The sequence below is a fragment of the Canis aureus genome, chromosome 26 (assembly GCF_053574225.1).
Source record: "Canis aureus isolate CA01 chromosome 26, VMU_Caureus_v.1.0, whole genome shotgun sequence".
Classification (NCBI taxonomy): Eukaryota; Metazoa; Chordata; class Mammalia; order Carnivora; family Canidae; genus Canis; species Canis aureus.
In genome coordinates, this window is record NC_135636.1 from 40,914,012 (window position 1) to 40,938,310 (window position 24,299).

General features: G+C 53.6%; 1 protein-coding gene across 2 annotated transcripts in view; it reads right to left on the minus strand.

The window, feature by feature from the left end:
• Positions 1-24,299, minus strand: part of PREX1 (phosphatidylinositol-3,4,5-trisphosphate dependent Rac exchange factor 1) — a 178,523-nt gene that overhangs the window by 4,577 nt on the left and 149,647 nt on the right. For both annotated transcript variants that reach the window (XM_077873497.1, XM_077873498.1), the window contains 18 exons: positions 24,119-24,204; positions 22,320-22,456; positions 21,520-21,613; positions 18,312-18,499; positions 17,841-18,002; positions 16,982-17,192; positions 16,273-16,549; positions 13,719-13,925; positions 12,553-12,641; positions 11,188-11,270; positions 10,945-11,035; positions 8,758-8,886; positions 8,130-8,171; positions 6,845-7,065; positions 4,163-4,262; positions 2,665-2,808; positions 2,468-2,582; positions 788-854 (listed from right to left, as the gene is read on the minus strand). In XM_077873497.1, the coding sequence (XP_077729623.1) occupies positions 788-854; positions 2,468-2,582; positions 2,665-2,808; positions 4,163-4,262; positions 6,845-7,065; positions 8,130-8,171; positions 8,758-8,886; positions 10,945-11,035; positions 11,188-11,270; positions 12,553-12,641; positions 13,719-13,925; positions 16,273-16,549; positions 16,982-17,192; positions 17,841-18,002; positions 18,312-18,499; positions 21,520-21,613; positions 22,320-22,456; positions 24,119-24,204 (2,443 nt within the window). The remainder of the gene's footprint in view (positions 1-787; positions 855-2,467; positions 2,583-2,664; positions 2,809-4,162; positions 4,263-6,844; positions 7,066-8,129; positions 8,172-8,757; positions 8,887-10,944; positions 11,036-11,187; positions 11,271-12,552; positions 12,642-13,718; positions 13,926-16,272; positions 16,550-16,981; positions 17,193-17,840; positions 18,003-18,311; positions 18,500-21,519; positions 21,614-22,319; positions 22,457-24,118; positions 24,205-24,299) is intronic.

Genomic DNA, 24,299 nt, shown 5'->3' on the forward strand with positions numbered 1-24,299 from the left:
GCTGGCATTCGGTTTACGCTGAATTTCAGCCTAACCTTCCACCTGCCGCCGTGTGCCCCCAGCTAACCTGAGCCAAGTGCCCCCTCCTGTCCTCTCCCAACGGCACCCTCCCGGGAAGAGCCTTCCCTGTGCCTCCAGCTGTTCTCAATCTCCTGTGCAGGCACTAAATGGCGCTCTGCCCCTAGTTTCTGTGTCATCGGACTGTCCTGCCGGCCAGACTACCGACTCCCAAAGGGCCGTGCCCACCACTTCTCTGGGAGCCCCCAGCCTCCAGCCCCGAGGCCAGTACCCCAGAAGCACATTCCAGGCCTGTCTGAGCCTGGAGCACAGGCCCTTGGAGAGCCAACTGACACATGGGAATGCGGCCCCCGGACGGCCAGAGCCCTCTGATTCTCCAGGGAAGCTAGAGGCCTCCATCTCATCGGAAAGCTTGTTGATTTTAAAATGTTGGCAATAAGTTCCAATCAGACGTCACATGTGGGCGGCGCTTCAGAGACACGCTCGGGTAAACGACGGAGAGGAGGGCACAGGTGGGCAGGTGCCAGCAGGGGGAAACCATCTTGGGAATTCCAACGCACATGGGGAAGCAGCTGGAATTCCTAGAATGGGGACGGAGTTGTCCCAGGAGGGATGCTCCTGGAGGAGGCGCTACAGAGGCCTCAGAAGCGGCTCTGCCAGGATCCTGGCTGGGGCGGGACCCCTGGATCCCATCTGCAGCATCCTGACTCCCACAGTCCCCAGCGCTGCCCAAGCTCCGCTGCCGGCTGAGGGAAGGGGGGGGGCACACCTGGTCTATCTTCACTGCTGTGGTGCTGGCATCCGTGGGCAGGTTAGACCGTTCCAGATAAAACGCCCTGAGAGAGAGAGAGAGATGGGGTGAGGGTGGGGGCTCTGCCTCTCTGCCCCCCGCCAACTACTCGCACTGAGAACACCTCGCACTGCTCTCCCCGTCCACAGACACCTGGTCCTCTAACAGTGGAAGGGCAGGGAGCAGGGTAACAAGTGGGCTCCTGGGCACTCCCCGCCAGGCACTCCTCAAAGCACCTCTCCCTGCCTGCTGTCAGAATCAGTACCCCACCTCCACGACATCTATCCTCTTGTCCCACTGACTCTCTGCTCTGAGCCCCTGTCACCACTTGACATGCTACAATGGTCTTTGTTGACTGGCTTATTGCTCATCTCCCCCTCTGAAAGTAGGGCTTGGCCAATGTTTTTCTGTAAAGGATAAAACAGTGTTCACGTTGCACAGACCAGACTGTCTCTCTCAAGATGCTACTCAGCTCTGCTGCTGTAGCACAAAAGCAGCCTCAGACAGTACATACACAAGTGAACGTGGCTGCGTGCTAATAAAACTTTACTGACAGGGGCACCTGGGTGGCTCAGTGGTTGAGCATCTGCCTTTGGCTCAGGTCGTGACCCTAGGGTCCTGGGATCAGGTCCCACATTGGGCCCCCCACAGGGAGCCTGCCTCTTTCTCTCTCTCATGAATAAATGAATAAAATCTTTTTTAAAAAAAACTTTATTGACAAAGCAGGGCGACTGCTGCTCTAGAATCTGCACTCCATGAAGCAGAGGCTTTGGCCACTGCTAACTCCCAAGCAAGCATCCAGAACAGAGCCTGGCCCCAGGAGCTCTCCCTTAACGTGTGCTGAATAAGGGAGGGATGAATGAGTGGATGCTCTCAGAGGCAATATTTAAAATATTCAGCAAATGCCAAAGGTGGATTGATGGCATGGGTCGATCCAGAAGATACCAGTTTTAACGATACAGCTGGATAGTTTCCCTGAACAGATGAATGAAAGCATCATCCTCCCATTTCCAAATGGTAAAACCAGGCCCCAAGACAGGAAAGCCCTTACCCATACCCCAAACCCCTGATCTGACTTTCAGCCTCTTTCCACAAAGGAAGAAGTAAAGCAGGAGCAGGAGGGAGCTGGGCTGAGTGGTGGGAGTGGGAGCTGCCTCCCTGGGCCTGGAGCCTCCTTTGGGCAGAGGTGCCCCCTGCTCTCCACTTCTCCCTGGGGGTTCTCTTCTGGGCAGGGCCAAGGCCCTTAGGACCACCCCTTTCCCCCGGACTCCCAGGGTCAAGAATCCCAGGCCCCTTGTCCCAGCTCCTATCCCCCACATAGAATGAAACAGGCAGCTCCTCTCAATTGGAAAAATCTGCATTGAGATGAAACAGACCCAGTTCAAAGCTCAGTTCAGCCACTGTCTACCTGTGTGACCTTGGGCAAGCTGGGTAGGCTCTTGGGGCCTCGGTTTTCTCATCTGTAAAGTGGGTTAGACTGGCATACAGCGACTGGGAGAATCTGAAGAGCCCATGTTCACAGAGGGCCTGGCAGAGAGCAGGTGCTTAAGAAAAGGCTGAGGCCGCACCGGGGGCCCATCTGGGGCCTTACGTGCTGACGTCCACCCTGCCATGGCCGGGCCCAGACTCCTGTCCCCAGCATGCGGCCCAGGCCCTTACCTGAGTTTGCGGTAATACTGCTGAACCTTCTCCAGAGACTGGGTGTTAATCTCCTGCTGCAAGTCTTCCGCCGCCTGGCTGCCTGTAGGAGGTGGCCCCTCCACATTCTCCAGAGCTACGGAGGAAGGGGGAGGGCAGGCGTTTGGGTCCCAGTGCGCTCAGAGGCCGCAGCTATGCCCAGGGACCCCAGAGCTCACCTTTCGTGAAGAGCACAGTGTGCAGCCTGAGACTGGCTCCGCCCTCCAAGCGGGAGGGCAGCTTGGAGAAGTGGTAGCTGTCGAGGTAGAAGACAACCTTCAGGGCCTGCCGGCTGCCCTCAATGTGGTAGAAGACGTTGGTGTCTGTGGGAGGATACGGTGGGGCAGGGCGGCTCACCACCTAGGCCCGAGGGGAGTCCCCCTCACCCTTCACTAGGGCAGCTTCACCCCTACCTTCAGACCTCCAGAGTGGCGTCCAGGACCTCCCTGTTCTCACCACCTCAAAGAGTAGCCTCAGAACCCCTTGCCTGCCACCTTCAGAGAGGCATCCTGGGACTTCCTTGTCTGCCCACCCCAGAGCGCTGGGCAGACACCCCTGCCCTCCCACCCACTGGGCTGGCCTCCCAAGCCCCGTCCTCCCTCAGGACAGCAGCCTGACTTTTCACCTCCTTCCATGGGTCCCAGTTTCCACTACTTCCTTCTTAGGCCGGGCACTGATTTTGCCCCACTGGGGAGTTGTGTTCAGAGCTTTACCAAATTCAGAACTACCCCTCATCTGGTAACCCAGGGCCTCTACCTGGCAAAAGCTGTCCTCAAATAGGACCTGCATCTTTATACTCATAAGGAAGAGCTTATGGCAAGGGTGGCAAAATTATGGCACTCCCACCCCATCTTGCACCCACAGCAAAAATCACTAACCAGTCAATAGTTGCCCCTGAGCCCAGCTCTCCCTATAGACAGGCAGCCACCGCCGATCAATTTCAACTGGTACCCGAGAAGACACCTGTTGTCCCTCTAGACTCTAGTCTGTGCATTCTGAACAGGATATCACCCCCCAAGGAGGTGGAAATTGGTTCATGGATGGATGGATGGATAGATGGATATAAGTAGACAGGATGGATGGACGGAAGGAAGGAAGGAAGGAAGGAAGGAAGGAAGGAAGGAGATGGAATCAATGGATGGAGAGATGGATGAACAGATGGATGGATAGATATAGGTAGGATGGATAGATAGAAGTAGATGGGATCGATGGATGGATGAACAGATGAATGGATAGAAGTAGGTAGGATGGATGGATAGAAGTAGATGGGATGGACGGATTAATGGATGGGGAGATAGATAGGAGGGTAAGCAGGTGAAAGTATGTGGGAGCAGAGAGAGGGAAACAGAAAGGAAGAAAATTATGGATAAACCCTTAAGAAATCTTAAGAAGTCTTCACTCCAAAGGACTTCTCTAGGGTAGAACTTTAAGAATTGGGTACTGGCTCTTCCCTTTTAAGAGCTGTTGGAGATAGCTGGGCTTATACAAAAAGAAACCCCTCTTTTCCATATGTGCCCCAAGGTTCAGCTTCGAGACTCATGTTGGAAGCAAGAGGTTTGAAAGTGCTAAATCCCGGTTCAAACTTGGGCAGCTGACCTGGTGGCAGGGTGGCCCCAGACCAGTCCCCTCCGTCCCAGAAAGCCAACTCTCATGGTGGGGGTGGTAAGCAGCACTCACTGGCCACGTAGTTCTCATCCAGCTGCTTGAAGGAAAAGCTGACATTGTCCAGCTCTGACAGGGTCACCCAGAGGTCCTCCAGCATGGTCCGTTCCTCCTTCTGCAGGAGAAAGGGTACAGGAGTCTCAGATGCCACCCCTCGCCCAGGACTGCACTTCAAGATTCTGTGATTTGACCCTAGTCAACACACCAGGCACAAGGTCCTGTGCTGGGCTGTCCAGGGCTCAATGTGAAGTTGCACTTGCTCGTGGATTACCCTGTACCTCCCAAGGTCAGAACGATCTCTGTTCTAGTGTGCACCAGTCCATCCTAGCCCTTTCAAACCTAACACACCCAACAAGTCCCCACTTTCCTGCTTACCCTCCTCCAATAGAGTCCATTTCAATAAAGTGCATGGGCCCAGGTGCCCAAGCCCTAAGCCTTTAAGGACCTCTCAACATCTCTCCCCTCCCCCTATATGGACCATCGCTCAGTCTTGCCCGCTCAGCCACCCAAACCTTCCCCTGACCGGCCCCCCAACCTCCTCCACCCAGTACAAGGACCACACCTGCCTCTCTGTCAGGCTCCTTCTGCCAACCTTGCCCCCGAGCACAGGGCAGACAGGGATGACCTCAGAGGTGCAGGGAGAGCAGGGTAGCCGAGGGCCTCCTGGGCCTAGGTTCCCCTGTGACTACAAGTTATCTTCCAAAAACTTAATTTTAATTCTATTTCTCGGCTGCCTCAAAGCCTCTGCACCCTCCCTCTGCTCCCAGAATAGTCCCAAGCCCTACAGACATGGCCAACCTGATCCCTCAAATCCTCCCAGCCTGCTACCTTCTGGCCACACTGGCCTCTGCTCAGAGCCTTTGCACATGCTATTCCCTCTACCCAGCATACTCTTCCTCAGACCATTCACCCTGCTGGCTGTCTGGCTACCCAGGTCTCAGCTCAAATGTCCCCTCCTCAGAGAAGCTGGCTCTGAGCACTGAACCCAAGGAAACTCGGTGGCTTCTTTATCTTCTGAAGAACTCCTTCTTTCTATCCCCACACCCTCCCCTCCATGCCCTCTTCTCGAGCTGCTTTCCCCACTAGAAAGTGAGCTTCGGAGCCGCAGCCTTCAGCTCAGAGCCTGGCACATCATGGTGATTAACGAATTAATGCACAAGGCCCCAAGTCCTCATCTGAGAGGAGAAAGCAAGGGCTGGGGGTTCAGCTGCCTTCTGGGGGCCCCAAATGACAGCAGGTCTCCTGCCAGGCAGACACCCGCATGCGACACTGGCCAGCAGAGGGCGCGCCACGGCCACACTTCCCCATCGGCCGGCAGCCGTGGCTTCCAGGGTCCCTGGGACAGAGCTGCAGCGGTGGGGGATGCTCCGGCCAAGGGCAGGCACGGTGGAGGAGCAAACAGCACAGAGCAAGTGCCACCGCAGCTGCATTTCTGGGGCACCTCGGCTCTGGGCACCAGCATCCCCAAAGGCTGAGGCCTTGGCTCTGCCTCCCTGGGGCTGGCAGAGGAACACACCTGGATGCTGAGCCCTGAGAGTGGATGGACAGGGCAGGCAAAGATAAAAGAGGGATACAGAGAAAGCAGGGCACACCCGAGGGGTTACTAGGCCCGAAGTCAAACTCCCAGGGTTCAAATCTGGCTCCCTGGGCCTCAGTGTTTTCATCCTTGAAATGTGGGTGGTGAAGGACCTACCTCTCAGGGTCACTGTGAGGATTAAGTGAGATGCTACTCGCACCAGGGAATTTGCCTGATTATTACAAAAGCCTGCTCTCCGACCTCCCAGCGTCCACTCTTGCCCTTCTATAGTCTCATCCCCACCCAGCAGCATGGGTGACTCATTAGGTGGAGAAGTCAGACCTATTCCCTCGTCTACTCAAAACCCTCCTTGGGCTCACAACCACACAAAGCAACAGCCAACGTCCCCACCACAGCCTGCCTGCACAATCTGAGGCAGTTAATTCTTAGGACTCACCTCAGGATCCTTCTGAGGCTCCCCTGGATCCCTCTGCTCCAGCCACACTGGGCACCTTGTTTCTCAGACATTGGAGGCAACCTCCTGCCTCAGGGCCTTTGCACCTGCTGTTGCTGCTACCTGGAAGGTTCCTTCCCAGTATCCTCATGGCTCCCTCCCTCCCTTCCTTTGGTTTTTCAGTCAGATGTCACCTTCTCAGCAAGGGCTTCACTGGCCACCTTATCAAAACTCAAACTGCTGCCACCCCAGACCTGCCTGCCTCCTTCCATTTCTCCCCTTAGCCTAGATCACTATATACGAGGGTTCTCAAAGGCGGCACTGCTGACATTTGGGCAAGGGCATCCCGTGCAGTGTAGAATGCTTAGCAGCATCCCAAAATTCTTACGCCAGTAATAGCATCCACCTCTTCCCTCGGTGGCAACAACCTGAAATATCTCCAGACGTCACAGTGTCTCCTAGGAGGTAGAACGGCCCTGGTTGACAGCCATTGGTCTACACCACTTATTTATGTCTGCATGTGTCCCACCCCCCACACACGAGGACATATGGTTCCTGACTACAAGGACACTGCTTTGTTCACTGCTGGATCCCCAGGGCCTGTGACAGCATACAGTGGGTGCTCAATACATGCTGAAGGAATGACAAGGTATGTGAGGGCCCAGTGAGCAGGCAAGAGCCCTCCTGTACCGCGTCCTGGAAGGCCCGGCCTCGGCCCCTCACTCACCGCGGCAGCCGGCGACAGCAGGGACTGGCAGTGCAGGAGGACCCCGGTGGCCGCCACCTGCTCCAGCCACTTGCGGCTGGCGTCCCGGCTGCTCTCCTCGTACTCGCCGTTGTTGTTGTAGCGGTAGCTGAGGGCCGCCAGCAGCTGCTCGGAGAAGGTGCACACGGCGGCCACCAGGGCCTGACAGAAGATCGTGTCCCTCCGCACCTGCAGCTCGGTGTCTGGGGAGAGGCCGGGAGGGCGGGTGGGCGCTCGGGTGCCGTCAGCAGCTCCCGCCCCGACCCCGGGGGCCCTGAACCACTCCCTCCAGACCACCTCTTGGGCCGGCTTGCCAGAAGTTAATTAATCCCAGCAAACAAAAGCCAACCTCAAAAAACTCAATTCTCTGAAAACAAGCCAATTTGCCAAAAGACTCCGTTCTCTCAATGATCCATCTGCCTATGCATCCCCCCCCGCCAAAAAAGGCACTTTTTCATTCTCCCCAGGCTCTCCCCAAACCCTTACCCTCAGCTGTTACTCCATGTGTTAGGGGATTTCTCAGCCTTGACTGAGAATAATGACGCCAAGCAGCTCTGCCAAGCTCCGTGTTTCAAGAAATGCACTTTACCATTTTCTCTTTCTGAGAAGTAAACCTTCTGCCTTCCTGCCCTCCCCCCTTCCTTGCCCCTGCTCTGGACACGGTTTGCAGAGCTGGCCAATTTCAATCAATAGTGGAACAGGGTCCCAATCTTCTGGAAAAAGATTATTTTTGAAGACTGCCTTCTGCCAACTGGTTTCCAGTGACCAGTTTTGACCTGGATCCTTTTTTTGCTGCCCCTTGGCTAAGACTTTCTAGAAAGGAAGAGGGACAGAGAATACATCCAACCACCCCCTTGTCCCCAGCCCCACCATCAGCTCTTCCCTCCTGCCCTCGGTCTGCTGGGTAGGGAGTCCCAGGCTGGGCTGTAGGCACTACAGGCAAGGAGCTGCCCTATTCATCACCCTCCATCCCGAGCCCTCATCAAGATCCACCCAGGCCCAGGAGATGGCAAGAGATGGGGCTCCAGGGCCCTAAGACTTGTGCCTTGGACACAAGAGGAAGAAGTGAGGTCTAAGCCATTTGTAGAGATGCTAGAGGCCATGATGTTACTTTCCCCGTGCAGGCCCCAATGACCGTCGGAAAGTTGACCTCAGCCAGCAGGAGGGGTCTCCCTGGACTGCGGTCAAGCACACCCCTGCCAAGATGGCCTCTCCTGGACATGCCAGTGTGTGCCAATCACAGACACTGCCTCTTCAAAGCCCTCACCTGTGCATTTCAGCAAGGCCAGGAGGAGCTGGTTCTTCCCGTCTAGAAGAAGGTAGAGAAAAGACAGGCTGAGGGGAGTCAGGAAAAGGTGCAGTGGAGGGGTGCCTGGGCGGCTCAGTTGCTTAAGCATCTGCCTTCCACTCAGGTTGTGATCTTGGGAGTCCTGGGATGGAGCCCCACATTGGGCTCCTTGCTCAGCAGGGAGTCTGCTTCTCCCTCTACCTCTCCCCCTAGCTTGTGCACACTTGTGGTCTCTCTCAAATTAAAAAAAAAAAAAAAAATCTTTAAAAAAGAAAAAAAAAAAAAAAAAGGTAGAGTGGAGCTGGCCCTCCCTACCGCCCCCTGCGGTGAAACCCCAGACATCCAAGGGGTGGAACCCCAAGTGTTAGCCGCCTCTGTTTACATGTGCCCACCACCAAAAAGCCCCAGGCACCCAGGATCAGCAGCAACCAGGTCAAGGACATAGAAGGCCCAGGACCAGAACACTCAGCCAAGAAAGGGACACCCGCTTTTCCTGCTCCCCTGGGCATGGACAGATGCGTGACATGGAGACACACCCACTCCTGATCTTCCTACGTGCTACGTTAAGAACTGAAGGCCACAAAACATCCTTGCCTGCCCAACTAACCTTCCACGTATCTCTGAATGTTGTCCACCAGGGTCTTGATGGAGTTGGGGAGGTTCCAGGGGTCCTCCTGGATGCTGATCTGGATCAAGCTCCGGCCACGGATTGTGCACTCTTCTTTCTGTTTGAACTCTGGGGTGGGAAGGTGACAGAGGTAAATGTGAAGAATGATGGCACAAGGCCTATGTCCCATCCCCAGATTCCAAAGCTCAGAATCCCAGATAAGGATGCTGGCAGGACTTTTGGGAATTAACCAGTCCATGGTGGGCAAATCCACAGTAAGTGTGCTACTGACTCATAGAACCACGCTCATGGCAGGTATCGCTAATCAAGTTCAGCACTGCTTCCTGCCAGTCTGAGCCTGCGGCACCTCGAAGCTGTAACCAATCCAAGGTAGACATCGCCAATCACTGCACCCTTTTCTCCCAAGCCTGGACGTAGTCACAGAAAAATTCTCGGGTACTACCTCCTTATAGCCACAACCAGTTGAGCTGGCACAGGAGTTATAACCTAGTCTAACCTTTTCCCTATATAGAGAGGGAAGCTCTGGCACAGAGACTTGCCTAAAGTCACGCAACTGGGTAATAATAGAGATGGGATCTGAACGTAGCCCCAGTAGGACCATTTAAAAGACAGGCCCCTGTCCTTTGGCCTCCTTCCTGCTACAAAGTCTCAGGTTTCTGAGATATTTATGGTTTCTCAGAGTTTTGACATTTCTGCTTTTTGAGGCCCATCCCTGAGACAGATGATCATGAGACAGCAGGAGGGGCAGAGGAGCTAGGACACCCCCACTCCTCACCACTTCCTACTCTTACTTAGGAGCAACCAAGAGCTCCTTGAGGTCAGGGGCAGTATCACACTTATCTCAGGGTCCCACGCACCCAGCACAAGGCTTGGCACAAGGTGGTTCTTGGGAATTACTGGATGGATGGATGGATGGATGGATGGATGGTGGTTGGGTTGGTGAGTGGTGATGGATGAGTGGGTCAATGGATGGATGGATGGAAGGATGGAAAGTGGATGGGTAGTGGGTGGGTGTGTAGACAAGTAGGAAGATGGACAGATGCATGGTGGGCGAGTGGGTGGGTGGGCACGTGGATGAGTTGGTAGATGGATGGTGGGTGGGTAGTTGGGTAGGCATGTGGATGAGTAAGTGGGTGGATGGATGGACAGTGGATGAGTGGTAGGTGAGTGGGTGAGTAGATGGATGGTAGATAGGTAGGTAGATGGATGGTGGGAGGGTGGGCATGTGGATGAGTCAATGGATGGATGAATGGATGGACAGTGAATGCATGGTAGGTGTGTGGGTGTGTGGACAAGTGGGGGGTGAGTACATAGATGGTGGGTAAATGGGAGAAAAGGCTGGTGGAAGGATATAAATGTCAATTCTTTTTGTCTCCACATTTCAAGAATAAAGTCTCAATCTGGTTCTAATAAATCCTTAATGCTTCTTTAATTCACTGATCCCTCTCATGAAAGCACAAAGAGCTCTGGGAAGGCAACTGTCCTTAACGACAGTATAATGACATTTTTTTTATTGATGCTTCCATTGGATTTAGCATCATGGTAATCATCACTTTATGACATGTTTTACCAGTTTTCCATAAGCATAAGGAGATTAAATAAATTCCTTTCAAAATTAAGTTTCTAAAAGGGAGGTATTTTCCAAAAAAAGTTACGTCAATAGTAATAGAGACAGCAAATGAATATGGTTTTTAAAAATGTAAAGATGTAGGGAGGATCTGTGAGCGCAGCTAAAATGATGAAGGGGGGAACGTGGGAATCTGGCAAGTTGCTGCAATCCTTCCCCTCATGTTACAAATGGGCAGACGGAGGCCAGAAAGGCTCAGTGCCCAGTCCAGGGGGCCGCAAACATTTTCTGTAAAGAGCCACATAGGGACTGTTTTAAGCTTTGGAGGCATATGGTCTCTCTTACATATAGTCTCTGTCTTTATTTTTACAACTCTTCATTTACAGAAAAAATCATTTTCAGTTTATAAAAACAAAGCAGGCCATGGGTGGATCTGGGCCAGGAGCTGAACTTGCTGACCCCAGGACCAGGAAGGGACATCGGGCAGGAGAGGGACAACGCTGAGTCTATGACCCAGGTGTCCTGCCCCATCCAGCACGCATTCCCCAGTGCAGGCTGTCTCCCTGCCATTCCCAGCCTAGGGACTGCCATCTGCTCACCTTGCAAGCTGTGGTCCATGGGGAAATGCTTGGTCTCTTCAAAAGCCCTGCTCATGACTGGCCCCTTGAGGAGTGTGTGGATGGAGTCCACCTGGGCGCAGGAAGCTCTGGGTTAGTCTGGCCCCCACCAGCCCTCCAGGGGCCATGACCCAGCCCCTGCCCCCCACTCCTGGCTTAGCTGTTCTCACCAGGGGTGATGGGAGGAACCCGAGGTCCGGCCAGGGGCAGCGACTAAGGTCCTACCTGGTTAAAGAGATGCTCCAGGCACCCGTGAAGCTTGTCCTGCTTGTCTGATGGGATTCGCATATCACAGGGCAGTTCATCCCCTGGAAGAGGGAAGAAGCCATGGCCACCAACCATCCCTGCCCCATCCACACCTTCCCAACCTCTTTCCCAAGAAGGCAGCACAGCAACTGAGCTCCAAAACCCAAGCCAGAAATGGAGCCTGGCAGACTCAGATCCTGGCTGTGGGACACTGGGCAAATCACCTGACCTCTCTGAACCTCAGTTTCTTCACCTGCAAAACGGACACTGGGAACTAAAGCATAACACAATGGTAAGTCATTGTTATTATTCCATTCTGCAAATGAGGGGACAGAGAGCCAGAGACAAGGAGCTGGATTCCAAGTCTCCAGACACATCTCCCAGCTGTTTGAGTTAAATCAGCTGCCACACGTAAGCTCCTGCCTAAAACCCCCTCAGGGACACTTCTTGTGGCTAAACATCTTATGTGATGAAATATTTATCTAAAGTTCAGCAATATCGTCAATTTTACTTTAGCTTCTCTTTCTTCTGTTAAACTGAAGAATAATTAAAATTGAATTTGTAGGCACAGACGAGCTGGGGAAGAGCACAGAAGGCGGCAGGGACAGTGGGAGCTTGGGAGCCAGCAGCCAGGGGACGAGGGCGGGGAGAGGCTTGTCGTCACCCACCCTCTTGTGCCTTCTGAAATAGGACCATATGGATGTATGACCTATTCACAAAATAAAATTTTTAAAGGCTGTAATCAATGAAACTAAAATAAAAACAAATTTCGGTCTTTCAGTAAAAGCTGCAAGTACAGTCTAACCTAATTTATAAACTATTATTTCTGTCTGTGTGTCCATCCGGCCATCCACCCACACATCCATCTGTGCAGAAGCACGTGCTCACCAATGATCTCCAAATACCATCACCGATCACTTCTGGGGGGCGGAGGGATATTCTGACTTACTTTCCTGTACTTCTTTTGAACTCCTTTGGGTCCTTTGAAATGTTGGTTTGAGTGTGTGTCATTTTTATGGAAACTGCCAGGTCACCCTACTTGAGTGACCTCATTTGCCACCATCTGTGGGTGTGCCGTGTATGCTTTATTTGCTCTGTGTCTGTGACATTCATGAAGAATATCAGTTCCACGAGCGCCAGGACCTTTGTCTTTCCATTCCCCACTGAGGTCCCAGCACACAGTAGGTGCTCAATAAACAGTCGGTGACTAAGTGATTGGAAGGAACTATACTATCCCTCTATGCAAAATAATACAAAACAATACAAAGTATAATAAACAAAAATAAACAAAACAAAATCCTGGTGTGGGGATCACTCTCCGGGAGCATGAGCCGCTGCACTCACCAGACCCCATCTCGTCACTGCCCAGGTAGGAGCTATTACTTCTCACGCTGGTGTAGGACAGCACAGAGTCCCGGTTGCTGTTACATTCGCTGCAAAGGGACAGAGAGAAAGGGATGAGTCACCCCCCCGGATCACACCTTCTGGGCTCAGCGCCCAGAACCCACTTTCCGGAGCATAGACCACTCAGCCACACGGCTCTGAGTTCTCTCCCCAGCCCGGCTGTGACCTCGTGAGGCCGGGGACTATCCTAGGAAATCGGAAAGGACAGGCAGTCAAAAACCACAATACCATGATTCTTTCCTTCACCTTTTTGACAATTAAAGGAAGAATCAGAGGACCCAAAAATGTAAGAATGGAAATCCTGGACAATGGACAGGAGGCTCCAAGGACGCATAGCACCCAGTTAGCTGGAGCATCTCTATGTGTGAAGACTAAGCCAGACACACGGACCAGTGGGTCCCTTGAAGGCAGAAAGAATATGAACAAGGAGAACTGAGGCGAAGGGCTTTCTTGTCATACCTGGCCAGCTCCCTATTTTCTGAAGCACCCTGTAAGATCGAGCATCACAGCCTTTTGCTGGAGATTGCAGCACTTGTTTACTCGAGGTAAGAAATTCTATTTACCCGCTATATGGTTTATGCTAGAAAACTGGCTTTTTAGTGTTACTTAATCCACTAATTAGGATTTCACTAATCTGGTTATAATCAACCAGTAGGAAAACAATTCAGATCCTCTCAAAGTTAGGAGGGGGAAAAAACACTCTCTTCCTCCTTGAATCAAGTAAAAATAAACGATGTTTACTGCAGAAACCATATGTCTTATGCTGAGTTTTAAAACACACCGCAGACCTTGACTTTTTCTTTGCCCACATTCCATCAAGAAGCGCAGAGCTGAACTGAGGCAAAACAGGTGGATGGAGACCATGAGGAGATTGGCCCTGAAACGCTGGCCTCAGGGCAGGAAAACCAAAGGGGGCACCTGGGATGTTTTGCGGGGCTCAGATCACTGCCCAGAACCACACAGTTTAGGACCATGCTCCATCCCACTTTCCTAGGACACATCCTGCTGATTCCAACTTCCCATGGATCAGCGTCCTCAACTGTCCCCCTGGCCACCCACATCACACCCCCACATGATCCCCACGTGATCCCCACGGCTGTCCCCACCTGTAGGAGTCACGGTAGCTCATGGTGTCATGGCCTGAGTCCTCCTGGTCCTCCTCAGACACCTTGAAGCACACCTTCTTAATGCCCCCGTGATCGGCCCTGTCCATCTCGCTCTCTTCACTGACCAACGGTGGGGACGAGGCCTCCTCAGCCAAGGGGGGATCACAGGACCCACCAGAGGTGGGCTCCGTGATGGTGGACAGCAACCTGTGGGAGCACAGAGCGTAAACTTCAAGCCCACAGCTTCACTCTCCTCCGTGAAGGTCCCGGGTAAGGCCCCGACCTCAGGCCTCCCCTTTGACCCAAAACACAGGCAGCCATCAAATGTTTCCAGTCCCCTCCCTGAAAATCCCACCAGTAGGTCTGCAGATATGCCTGTACCAACCTTCCTGTAGTGGGTGTGAGATGCATTTCCTGGGGGAGTCACTGAAGGCTCTAAAGCACAGGACACAACAAGGACGTGGAATATAAAAGGCCCAGAGGGCAGATCCCTTCAGCTTGGTAGGCCATACAGGCGGCTACTACCCAGCTATTCGGCTCTGCTGCTGCGGTGGGAAAGCAGCCCTGACAAGAGGTAATCAAGTGGGCATGGCTGCATACCAATAAAACTCCATTTAAAACAAACAAGCAGGGATCCCTGGGTGGCGCAGCGGTTTAGCGCCTGCCTTTGGCCCAGGGCGCAATCCTGGAGACCTGGGATCAAATCTCATGTTGGGCTCCCAGGGCATGGAGCCTGCTTCTCCCTCTGCCTGTGTCTCTGCCTCTCCCTCTCTCTCTCTCTCTCTCTCTCTGTGTGTGACTATCATAAATAAATAAAAATTTAAAAAGATAAATAAATAAATAAAATAAAACAAGCAAGCAGTGGGCCGGGCTGGATTTGGCCCCTAGGCCATAGTCTGTCAATCCCTGGCACAGAATATGATGGTTAAGAGTGCAGGGCTTTAAGACAGACCGACCCCAGATTCAAATCACAGCGCTACCGTTTCTTGGCTTCAAGACCTAACGTAGCTATATAACCTCTCGGAGACTCCATTTCTTCGGCTGTAAAAGGAGTTAACATCAGTATCTGTGTCCTAGGCTGCTGCAAAGATTAAGGGACTTAAACCACATAAAATGCTTAGAAAAGCATCTGGTACCTTGCAAGTGATCCCTAAGCCCTTGCTGATATCATCCTACTACACCTCGGCAAGGGCACTATGAGGGTTAGCCCCATTTCACAGGTGAGGCTCAGAGAGGTGAGGCGACGAAATCGCACAGCTGTTGTCTCCAGACCCGACACTGTCTCTCCTTTACCGTGGACGATTTCCAACGTACACGAAAGTAGGAGGAACAGCACAAGAACCCCAGGTACCCAGCAGCTGGCTGCAGCCACGGCGACTCAAGGACCACCTTTGTGTTCTCAGCTTTCCCCACTGCGTGTGATTTGTATTTAAAACAAATCTAAGATACCATATAATTTCCCCCATAAATACTTCCATATGCGTCTCCAGCACGTGAGGACTTCCTTTCAAAGCAGTGTTCTTGACTGCCAGCCCACTCCCACCCCCCGGAAACATTTAGCAATTTAGCCTCTTTCCCGAGAGGCAAACATCTAGCAGTGTCCAGAAACATTGCTCTTTGTCACAATGGAAGCGAGGGACAAGGGGACACCCCTGGCCTCCAACGAGCAGAGGCCAGCGACGCCACTAAGTATCTTAGAAGGTGCAGGCCAGCCCCACAACAAAGAACTGTCTGGCCTGAAATGTCACTGGTGTCAAGGCTGAGAAACACTGTCTTAAACACAACCAGACTGCTATCAACATACGTAACAGAATTCATAATTCCTTAATACCATCCAGCACCCCCATCCACGTTCAAATGTCCCCGACGGTCTCCAAAGTGTGTTAAGAACAGAATCTTGACCAGGTCCAGATGCTGTATTTGGCTGGTATGTCTCAGGCCTCTCCTCTTCCTCCTCCTCTCCCTCCCCCTCCTCCTCCTCCCTGTCCCTGCTCCCTGCCCACCACCATTCACATGTGAAAGAGACTGGCTCACGTGTCATCTAGAACCACCCGCCCTATGGATTCCCAAAGTGCCACCTCAGCATCCTCTATCCCCCCACATCCTGTCGCTGAGTAGTGAGCCCCAGACTCTGGGGGGAGCATGGTGCCATTTCCACTGTGTGTCCTGTGCCACTGACACCAAAAAGGACATGCCCAGCTGTCTCTCTTTCTGCAAAGAAAGCTCCCCCAAAACCATTCTCCAAAAAGGGTCAGCCTCTCCTAACAACTGCTGTCCACACTCATTATTTCATTAGAGCAGTGGTTCTCAGTTGGGGGACGGGAGGAGGACTCCACCCTCCCCAGGAGGCATCTGGCAACGTCTGAGGACATTTTTGGTTGTCACAACCACAGAACAGGGGTGCTACAGCATCTAGTGGGTAGAGACCAGGGGCTTCACTGAGGAGCCTGCAATGTGCCTGACAGCCCCCCTCTACCCAGCGTGTCAACATTGCTCAGGCAGGCAAATCCTGCCCTACCCTCCCCGCCCCGCTCCCCCTGGGGCCAGAGCCCACCTGTTGATCTGGGTGACATATTGCTTCATCTCCTTCAGGGCTACATCCAGTCTGGTAAAGAGCTGCAGGTAGGCACCCTGGATCTCCCGGTCCTCCTGCTTCAGGAGGAAGCTCAGGCCCCGGTCCTCCTGGCCAATGGTTTCATTGGCTGACCCAAAGCTGCTGTCGTGGAGACCCCAGAGTTGGAGGTCCCCATCCGCAGCAGGCAGGCACTTCCAGGATGGGGCAGCCATGGTGGTGATACAGTGCTGGGTGTAGGACATGGGGTTCAGGTGGCCTAGAGCAGAGGGGGGAGAGCTCATTTGGAACCAGCCCCCAGACACCCATAAACCCCCTCAGACAAATATACAAACCAATTGCAAGGATCCCAATGAGTGAAAAAATTCCTTGTTAAATATTCTTTGAAACCACTAGCTTACTTTGAGAAGAAAGTTTCAGTTTGAGGCTCACATGCTTTTTATTACCATGATACTTTTCCCGACTGGAATACAGGCATGATGGCTGGTACTCCAGCAGCTACTTTGTAACATAAGGCACCTTCAGGATGGAAGCCACATCTAGAGATGGTGGGTGGGATAAGAAGTAACCCAGATCCCCAATGACTGACTAGGGAGCCACCATGCTAGGCCTGGACTGCTGGCCTCCAGACATGTTTCTGTTTATAGATCTGTAGATCTGAACACACCCTCTAACAGACACATGCAATCACCTTGCTCAGGGTCCAGGCCGATGAGGGAGGGTTTACGACCGAAACGGATACTGAAGGACCTGCCAACTGAGGGGGTGGTCTTGGGGTAGGACACTTCCATGAGGTTGACGTGGCAGTTGGTGGGGCAGAAGTCCAGGCCACACAGCGGATGGGGTTCCAGGGATGCTTGTTTGAAGGGCGGGCTGAGCCTGTTCTCCAGCTGGGCTGCAAACTGAGGAAGGTGGGGGACGTGGGGTCATGGTTCAGGGGCCTGGGAGTCCCAGCCCACCCGCAGCACTCACTTCATCCCAGCCTAGGCCAGACATTCCAAAACGCCAAGAGTTTCAAATGGAAAAGTGGATTCCCCTACACTGGCTTTCACTGCATCCAGATTTCAGGGGAGGTGAGGAGAAATCTGAGGCCTCCCCACATTCATTTCTTCATCTCAGCTGCCCTGAGCTATCCTTGAGGAACCGTCTGTCCTTGAAGTGAAGGTAAGGCTGGCCTCCCCATCCCTGCAGTGACTGCTAGAGGCCTACACACAGGATCCAGGCCAAGCCTTAGGAGTTCCCACGGAGTTCCTTTTCTCTTGGGGTTGCTAAGGCCAGAGCTACTGGGAACCATTCTGTCAGCAGGTGAGAAGGGTCTGCCTGAAGGCAAAGCCAATACAGGAAAGCAAAGACACGAGAAAGAGGCCACATTTCTTGTGATGGTGAGATGGCTGTTTGAGCACCTGGATACAACCAAGCCTGAAGTTCACCTCTGGACTTTTCAGGAATATAAACCAATTAATGCTCCTGTTTGTTTAATCTAAGTTGGGTTGGATTTTGACATTGAAAACCAAAATACCCCAGGCTGAGACCCTGTGGGGCGCAGGTACCTCCTGGTAGCAGGCGATCCTCTGGCCGATGCTCTCCAGCTTGGTGTCACAGATGTTGCGGAACTCGTAGTGGAACATGGTCCTGATGTTGTTGTTCAGGGCCATGAGCCGCCCACAGTTCTGCACAAAGACATTGTCGTCGGCCGCAAAGGCCTTGAGGATCTGCAGAAACACGAACAACCACTGAGTACTCACTGTGCACCAAGGAGGGTCTTCAGCAGTTTATCTGCAGCGACTCCTGTGTGCCTCGTGATACCCCTGTGACAAAGGGTCTGCTACTGGCCCATTTTGCAGATAAATAAGCTGAGGCTAAAGAGGAGGGGAAACAAAGCTACTCTCCTAAATCTCACAGCTACCAAGTGGTGGAGGCAGATACTAGAATCCAGCGCTCCAGGGTGTCTGAGGAAATGAGAATCAGTGCTCCACACGCCCCCTCCCCGCCCCCCAGGGCAGGGCAGCCCCCAGTGAGACCTTGGCAGTGAGGCCAAAGCAGCCACGGGGTTCCACGATCTTCTCCAGCACGTGGCACTTGATGCCTGCGGTGCTCACATACTCATACACCACTCCGTGCTCCAGGTGTACGTTGTCCACGGTCAGGGTGACCACAGGGCTGTCCTCATGCAGGCTCAGCTGGGGGCCCAGGGACAGCAGGGGGAAGGCTGGAAGCCAAAGGGACAGGCAGCCCTGAGGAGGGGGCACACCCACCGGCCAGCCCACCCCTGACCCAGCCCTGCAGATGGCTCACGTGGGGCTCGCGGGGAGACAAAGCCTGTGCTGCAGCCCTACTCATTCTAGCCAGCCCGCTCTCGCTCACCCCTGGCCCTGGATTCTCCTTCTAAGAATCAACCTTTGTACCCCATTCCCAGTCTCTGGGGCTCAGAAGCAAGCCCTGTCCACACCCCTTCCCAGAGGCACAGGCTGGCCAATCAGCAGTTCGATTTCCGCTATGTGCAATGACTGGTTCAGGACAGAGCTCGTGACCCGAGCCAGGCCAAGGAGAGTCAAGTCTGGGACTTTTGTTGGCTCTACACAGAGGAGACATTCCCTTTTTCAATGGGATTCCCAGCCGCAAAAACCACCACAGGCAGGAAACACAGAGGGAGCACAGCCGAGAATCAGACAAAAAGAGACTCCTGCCGAGACTGTATGTAGAACTGGATGGAGCCAGACCTGAAGCTTGCTTGACCCGACTCCCTTCTTAGTTTGCTGAGCCAATGTTTTTATGTAGCTCAGTTTCAGTCCTGATTAACACCGGCCCAGAGAGTCTAAGTGACTCCTCAAAGGCCACACAGCTAGGTGGTGACGTATCTAGAGAATGAAGCAGGCACTTTACTGGACCACTTTCCTTTCTGCCCACTCCAGGAAGCTCCTCTGGACACACACCCCAGGACTGTCTTACCCCCTCACTCTCGTACTCTGTCAGTTTTTCTGTCTCCTCTCTGCTCCCCCTGTGTCAGCACCATGAGGACAGAAACCATGTCCACCCCGGAACCAGACCTGAAGGACCGAGCTCGTGACCCAAGCCAGGCCAAGGAGAGTCAACTCTGGGAAATTTGTTGAATCTACACAGAGGAGACATCCCCTTTTTCAATGGGATTCCCAGCCATGAGAACCACCACAGGCAGGAAACAGCATGTAAAAGAGAAACCAATGTTTTTATGCATCCCCAGCTCCCAGACCAGGGCCTGGCGTACAGCAGGTGCTTCTCCTTGGGGAACAGAAGAGTAGAAGCTGCCAGCTTCTGTCGGCATACAGGGCCATCACTGTCAGGGTGTCAGAGGGCCCCACATGCTAGGGAAGAAGGCCCACAGCCCCTGCCTCTCAGAGGGCATAAAGTGTGCTCAGAGCTGCCAGCTGGCCCCTCCTCCCTCCCCATCAGCCTGTCCCCTTGAGGATCCCTTGGCCAAGCTGTGTATGCTCCAGCACTCAGGGGACAGTTCCCCAAACAACCCCACAAACCCTGGCTCTTTGTTGACCCTGAATGTACCATCAAGGAGCCCCCGGTAGACAGCTGAAGAGGCATCCAAAGCCCCTACTCTTCCCATAGCCTCTGCCTCTACCTCCAGTCCCGCAGAAATACAGGCAGAGTCCAGAGAAGCAATTGGAGAGAACAGGCTGTTATTCAAACTAAACGTGTGCTGAGTGCCCACCATGTGCCAGGCACAGTTCTAGGCTCTGAGCATACAGCAAGGAAGAAAATAAAATGCCTGCCCTCGAGGATTTTATGCTTTAGTGGGGCAAATAATAGGGAAACAACAGTACGATATGTTAACCGATTCTTGGAGTGAAGAAAAATAAAACAGGGTAAGGAGACACAGAGGAACAGAAGGGGCTTATTTTAACCAAGGGCACTCAGGTGGCCTCCCTGAGGAGGTGATATTTGAGCAGAGAGCTGAATGAGGTGAAGAGCATGAGGTATGAAGTACTCTGGAGAAGCGCACTCTAGGCAAGGGGGAGCTGCAAGTGCAAAGGCCCTGGGGCAGGAGTACATTTGATATTTAAGAGCAAGAGACTAGAGCAGACGGAGCAGCGAGGACAAGATGAAAAGTGCTGGGAAGTAGGGCTGGAGAGCCAGGCTGGGGCTGGAAGACCATGAGGAAGAGGAGGGCTCAGTCATTGCCTGGAATAGGGTGGGAGCCGCTGGAGGGATCTGTTCTGTTTTTTGAGAATAGCTTGTAAGAGGAAGAAGTAAGGCAGGACAAGCTACTGCAGGGGTCCTGGTCAGAAAGGATGGTGGCTTAGGCCAGGCAGTGAGGGAGGTGGTGCGAAATGGTCACGTGCTGGATGCGTGAGGAAGGCGGGTGGGGCAACAGGTGTGCAGCTGGAATCAAGGTGGAGGGAGAGAGGAGACAGAGAACCGTCCAGATGGACTCTGAGGTCTGGGGCCTGAGAATCTGAAAGGACAGGGCAGGGGCACGTAGGGGAGGACCAGGTTTCGGCGGAAGGTTAGGATTTCAGTTTGGGCCATACTGAGTGGGCAATGCCTGACGGACATGCCGGGGATGGCAGGTAGGAAGACGGGCCTGGAGGACATCCCGGGTACGGCAGGTAGGAAGACAGATCTAGAGTCCAGGGCTTGGGCCGGGCTGCAGCTCATGGTGGACACAAATCCGGCACCTGAGCGCTGCCCGTGCCCTAACCCCCAGGCCCCATAAATATGCTGTTACATGCAAGGGGCGAGATTACGGTCACAGGGGAAATTAAGTGTGTTAAGCAACCGACTTTATAATAAGGAGATGATCCTGGGTTATCCAGATGAGCCCAATGGGACCACGTAGTCCTTCTATGGGGAAGATGGAGGCAGAAGAGTCAGAGAGAGGGCCGTGGGCAGGAGCTCAGGCCAACACTGCTGGCTCTCAGGGTGGAGGAAGGGCCCATATGCCAGGGAACGCAGGCAGCTTCTAGAAGCTGAAACAGGCAAGTACATGGATTCTCGTCTGCAGCTCCAGAAAGGAACAGAGCTCTGCTGACACCTGGCTGATGGCCCAGAGAGAGACTCACAGTGGACATGTGACCTCCAGTGCCGTGAGGGAACAACTGTGTGCTTTAGGCCGCAGGTCTGTGCTGCTTTGTTACAGCTGCACAGAGTAACACAAAACTGATGGCACCAAACCATAGACACGGGATGGGGACCAGTCCCCTCTGGAGTCTCCATCACATGGCCCTACTGTCCCGTTACCTGAGTCAGATTGCGGGTCCTCGCCGGGGGCTTCCTGGCTGCCTCGGGCCTCCTGGGCATCCTCGTGCGTGTGGTAGACCCACTGGTACAGACCCTACCAGAAGGGTGGAGTAAGGGGGGGTGCCGGGACACCAGAAGCCCAGGGAGGAAGGGATGGGACGAAGGGGCAAGCCAGTCCCTGACTCCAAAGCCCAGGCTTCTAGCCTAGTGGTGACACCATCTCTGGAGAGTCCCCCAAGACTTTGCTCTGGACCCTTCCTGAGGGACCTCCAGTCATGCTCGGCCCTCACCCTCTAGAGTAGATGCTCCGCACAGAAGCCAGAGGAGCGGGGAGCCTTTGAAAACGGAGGTCAGGACCCAGGGGAGCAGACACCTGGTCACTCCCACAGCTGCAGGGCCCGCATGCATGCCAGCCACATAGCAGGTGTTCGATAAACACTTACTGTATGAGTCTGCAAATGAGGCCACCCTCCCCAGGACCCCGGCCCCCAACCCAACTAGAACATCTTTTACCATCAACTCTTTGCCCAGTGTGCCTATGTGGTAAGAAAAGAGGTCTTATCACACCCATGTCACAGTGGTGACAATAGAGACTGTGAGGTATCCTGGCCCAGCTCCTCCGATTCAGGGAGACAGTGGGAAGAGCCCAAGCCCAGCTCAGCCCTGCAAGGAGGGCAGGCCCTCCCCACCCCAAATGCTGTGGTGCCCTCAGGCCTCTCCCCACAGAAGAGAGGTGGTCCTCAGCCCCCCACCCCACTGAGTAGGCCGACCCCAGTCCCCTTGGCTGTGGACTGGCTCACCAGGGCCTCTTCTTGGTGGCTCCGGAATGCCTGGAAGTGCTCCAGGACCTCTGCCGCACCATCGTTCACCACGTTGTTGCCGTTGACCTTCAGGATGCACTGGCCAGCACAGAGCCCTGCGGCCGCAGCCTCGGAGCCTAGAGGGACACAAGTGTCTGAGGGCGGACAGCAGAGAGAGCCTGGGGCAGCAGCAGGCAAGGGCAAGTACCCAGGTGAACACTGTGCCCCACCTCACCCCACCCCCAACCCAGACATCCCGCCATCTCCCCACCCTAGAGCCACTCTCCAATCCACATCAATAGGCAGGATGGGGACTGCCATTCCCATTTCTCAGAAGAAGGAACAGAGGCTCAGAGAAGTAGCAGCTTGCCCAAGGTCACACAACAAGGAAGGCTGGACTGGAAACCCAGGTACATTTCACTCTAGAGCTTCACCTCCTTTAAAATCCCTTAACGACCTGTAATACTATGACAGGATCAGCCCCATTTTGCAGACAGGTAAACAAAGGCTCAGAGAGGCAAAGTGACTCGGCGAGGAGAAGCCAGGATTCGAACCTGGGTCTACCAGACTTCAATGGCATGCTTTTTCAGCTATACCATGACTCCCAAACTGTAGGTCTTGGCCTTCAGGGTTTTGTGTGGTTAATATGAAGAGTCTGGGAGTACAAATGAACGCCAAGCTTCCTCCGTGCCTGAGAGAAGATCAGGACCGTTTAGTGTGATAGTGATGAGTACCGGCCTGGATCCGGGGCCCTGCCACTGACCAACTGTGTGACCTCTGACACGTTCCTCAACCTCTCTGTGCCTTGGTTTCCTCATCTGTCAATGGAGGACACTAACGATACCGGCTCACAGGGTTCTCCAGAGAGTCGGGGAGTTAAACCCGTAAAGCATCTTGCCCCCTGACCTCCTCTTAGTAAGTGCTCAAGAAGTATCAGCTGCTGTACTATCGCCTCTAAACACCTGTTCTTCTCCAGAGCTGCTGCAAGGCAGGGCTCCTCACCTCAGCACTAAGACACTGGGGGCCAGGTAACTGTGCTGCGGGGCCGTCCTGTGCACTGCTCGGGATGTCCGGCAGCATCCCTGGTCCCTCCCCACGAGAAGCCAGCAGTGCTCCCCATCCCTAGCTCTGACAACTAAAGACGTCTCCATACAGGGCCAGATGTCCTCCCGAGGGTGAAAGTGCCCCTGGTCAAGAACCGCTGCTTTAAGGACAAAATAAAAACCCGCCTTAAGATAGTAACAAATCCTTAGTAGCTTTCTGCCAGGATAGGTGTTTTCTTAATCCCCTTGTATTAGAAGTACAACTCTGACTGCAAAAGGGGACAATTAATGTTTCAACTTGAAAAGTGGGGCCCTCAGATACAAAAAGGGCTAGGAGCCCAGAACCTCAGACCTACCTGGTCTCAGCTCCGGGAGAGAGTAGCCCTGTGAGCAGTGTGCAAGGAGAAGATACCACAAGAGCTGGGTCTCTGACTGTTGGCCCTCGGGCTGGATCTGACCACAAAAGTGTGGCCTTTAAAAGCTCGGGTCTGGCAAGGATGGACTCACATTCCTACCTGAGCTGAGGAAAAACCACCCCTTTTAAGGCGAGCATGTCTTCTCTGGCCTGGCCATAGTCTGCACCATTCCCTATGCGCTCCCCTCGGCTGTCTGTTTCTAACTGCCTGACCCCCAGAGACATCTGACTTGCAAGCTTTTGCTCCAGACGAGGAAAGTGAGTGCTCATGAAGCCCAGGCCTGGTGGTCGCACACAGAGACCCATCTCCCAGAGCCCCCCTCTCTGTCTGCCAGGCTCACCTCTGCCCACAGCGTAGACATATGGCGGGGCAGCTCCACGGATCTGGAAGCACAGAGCCTCTGGATGGTCAGGAACTTTGATGATCCTGCACAAGGAGAAGCAGCCATAGGGAAAGCAGTATTACACCCAATAGCCCAGAGGGCCACCCCAGGAGCCCCTGCCTCCCAGACTTTTGAGAAA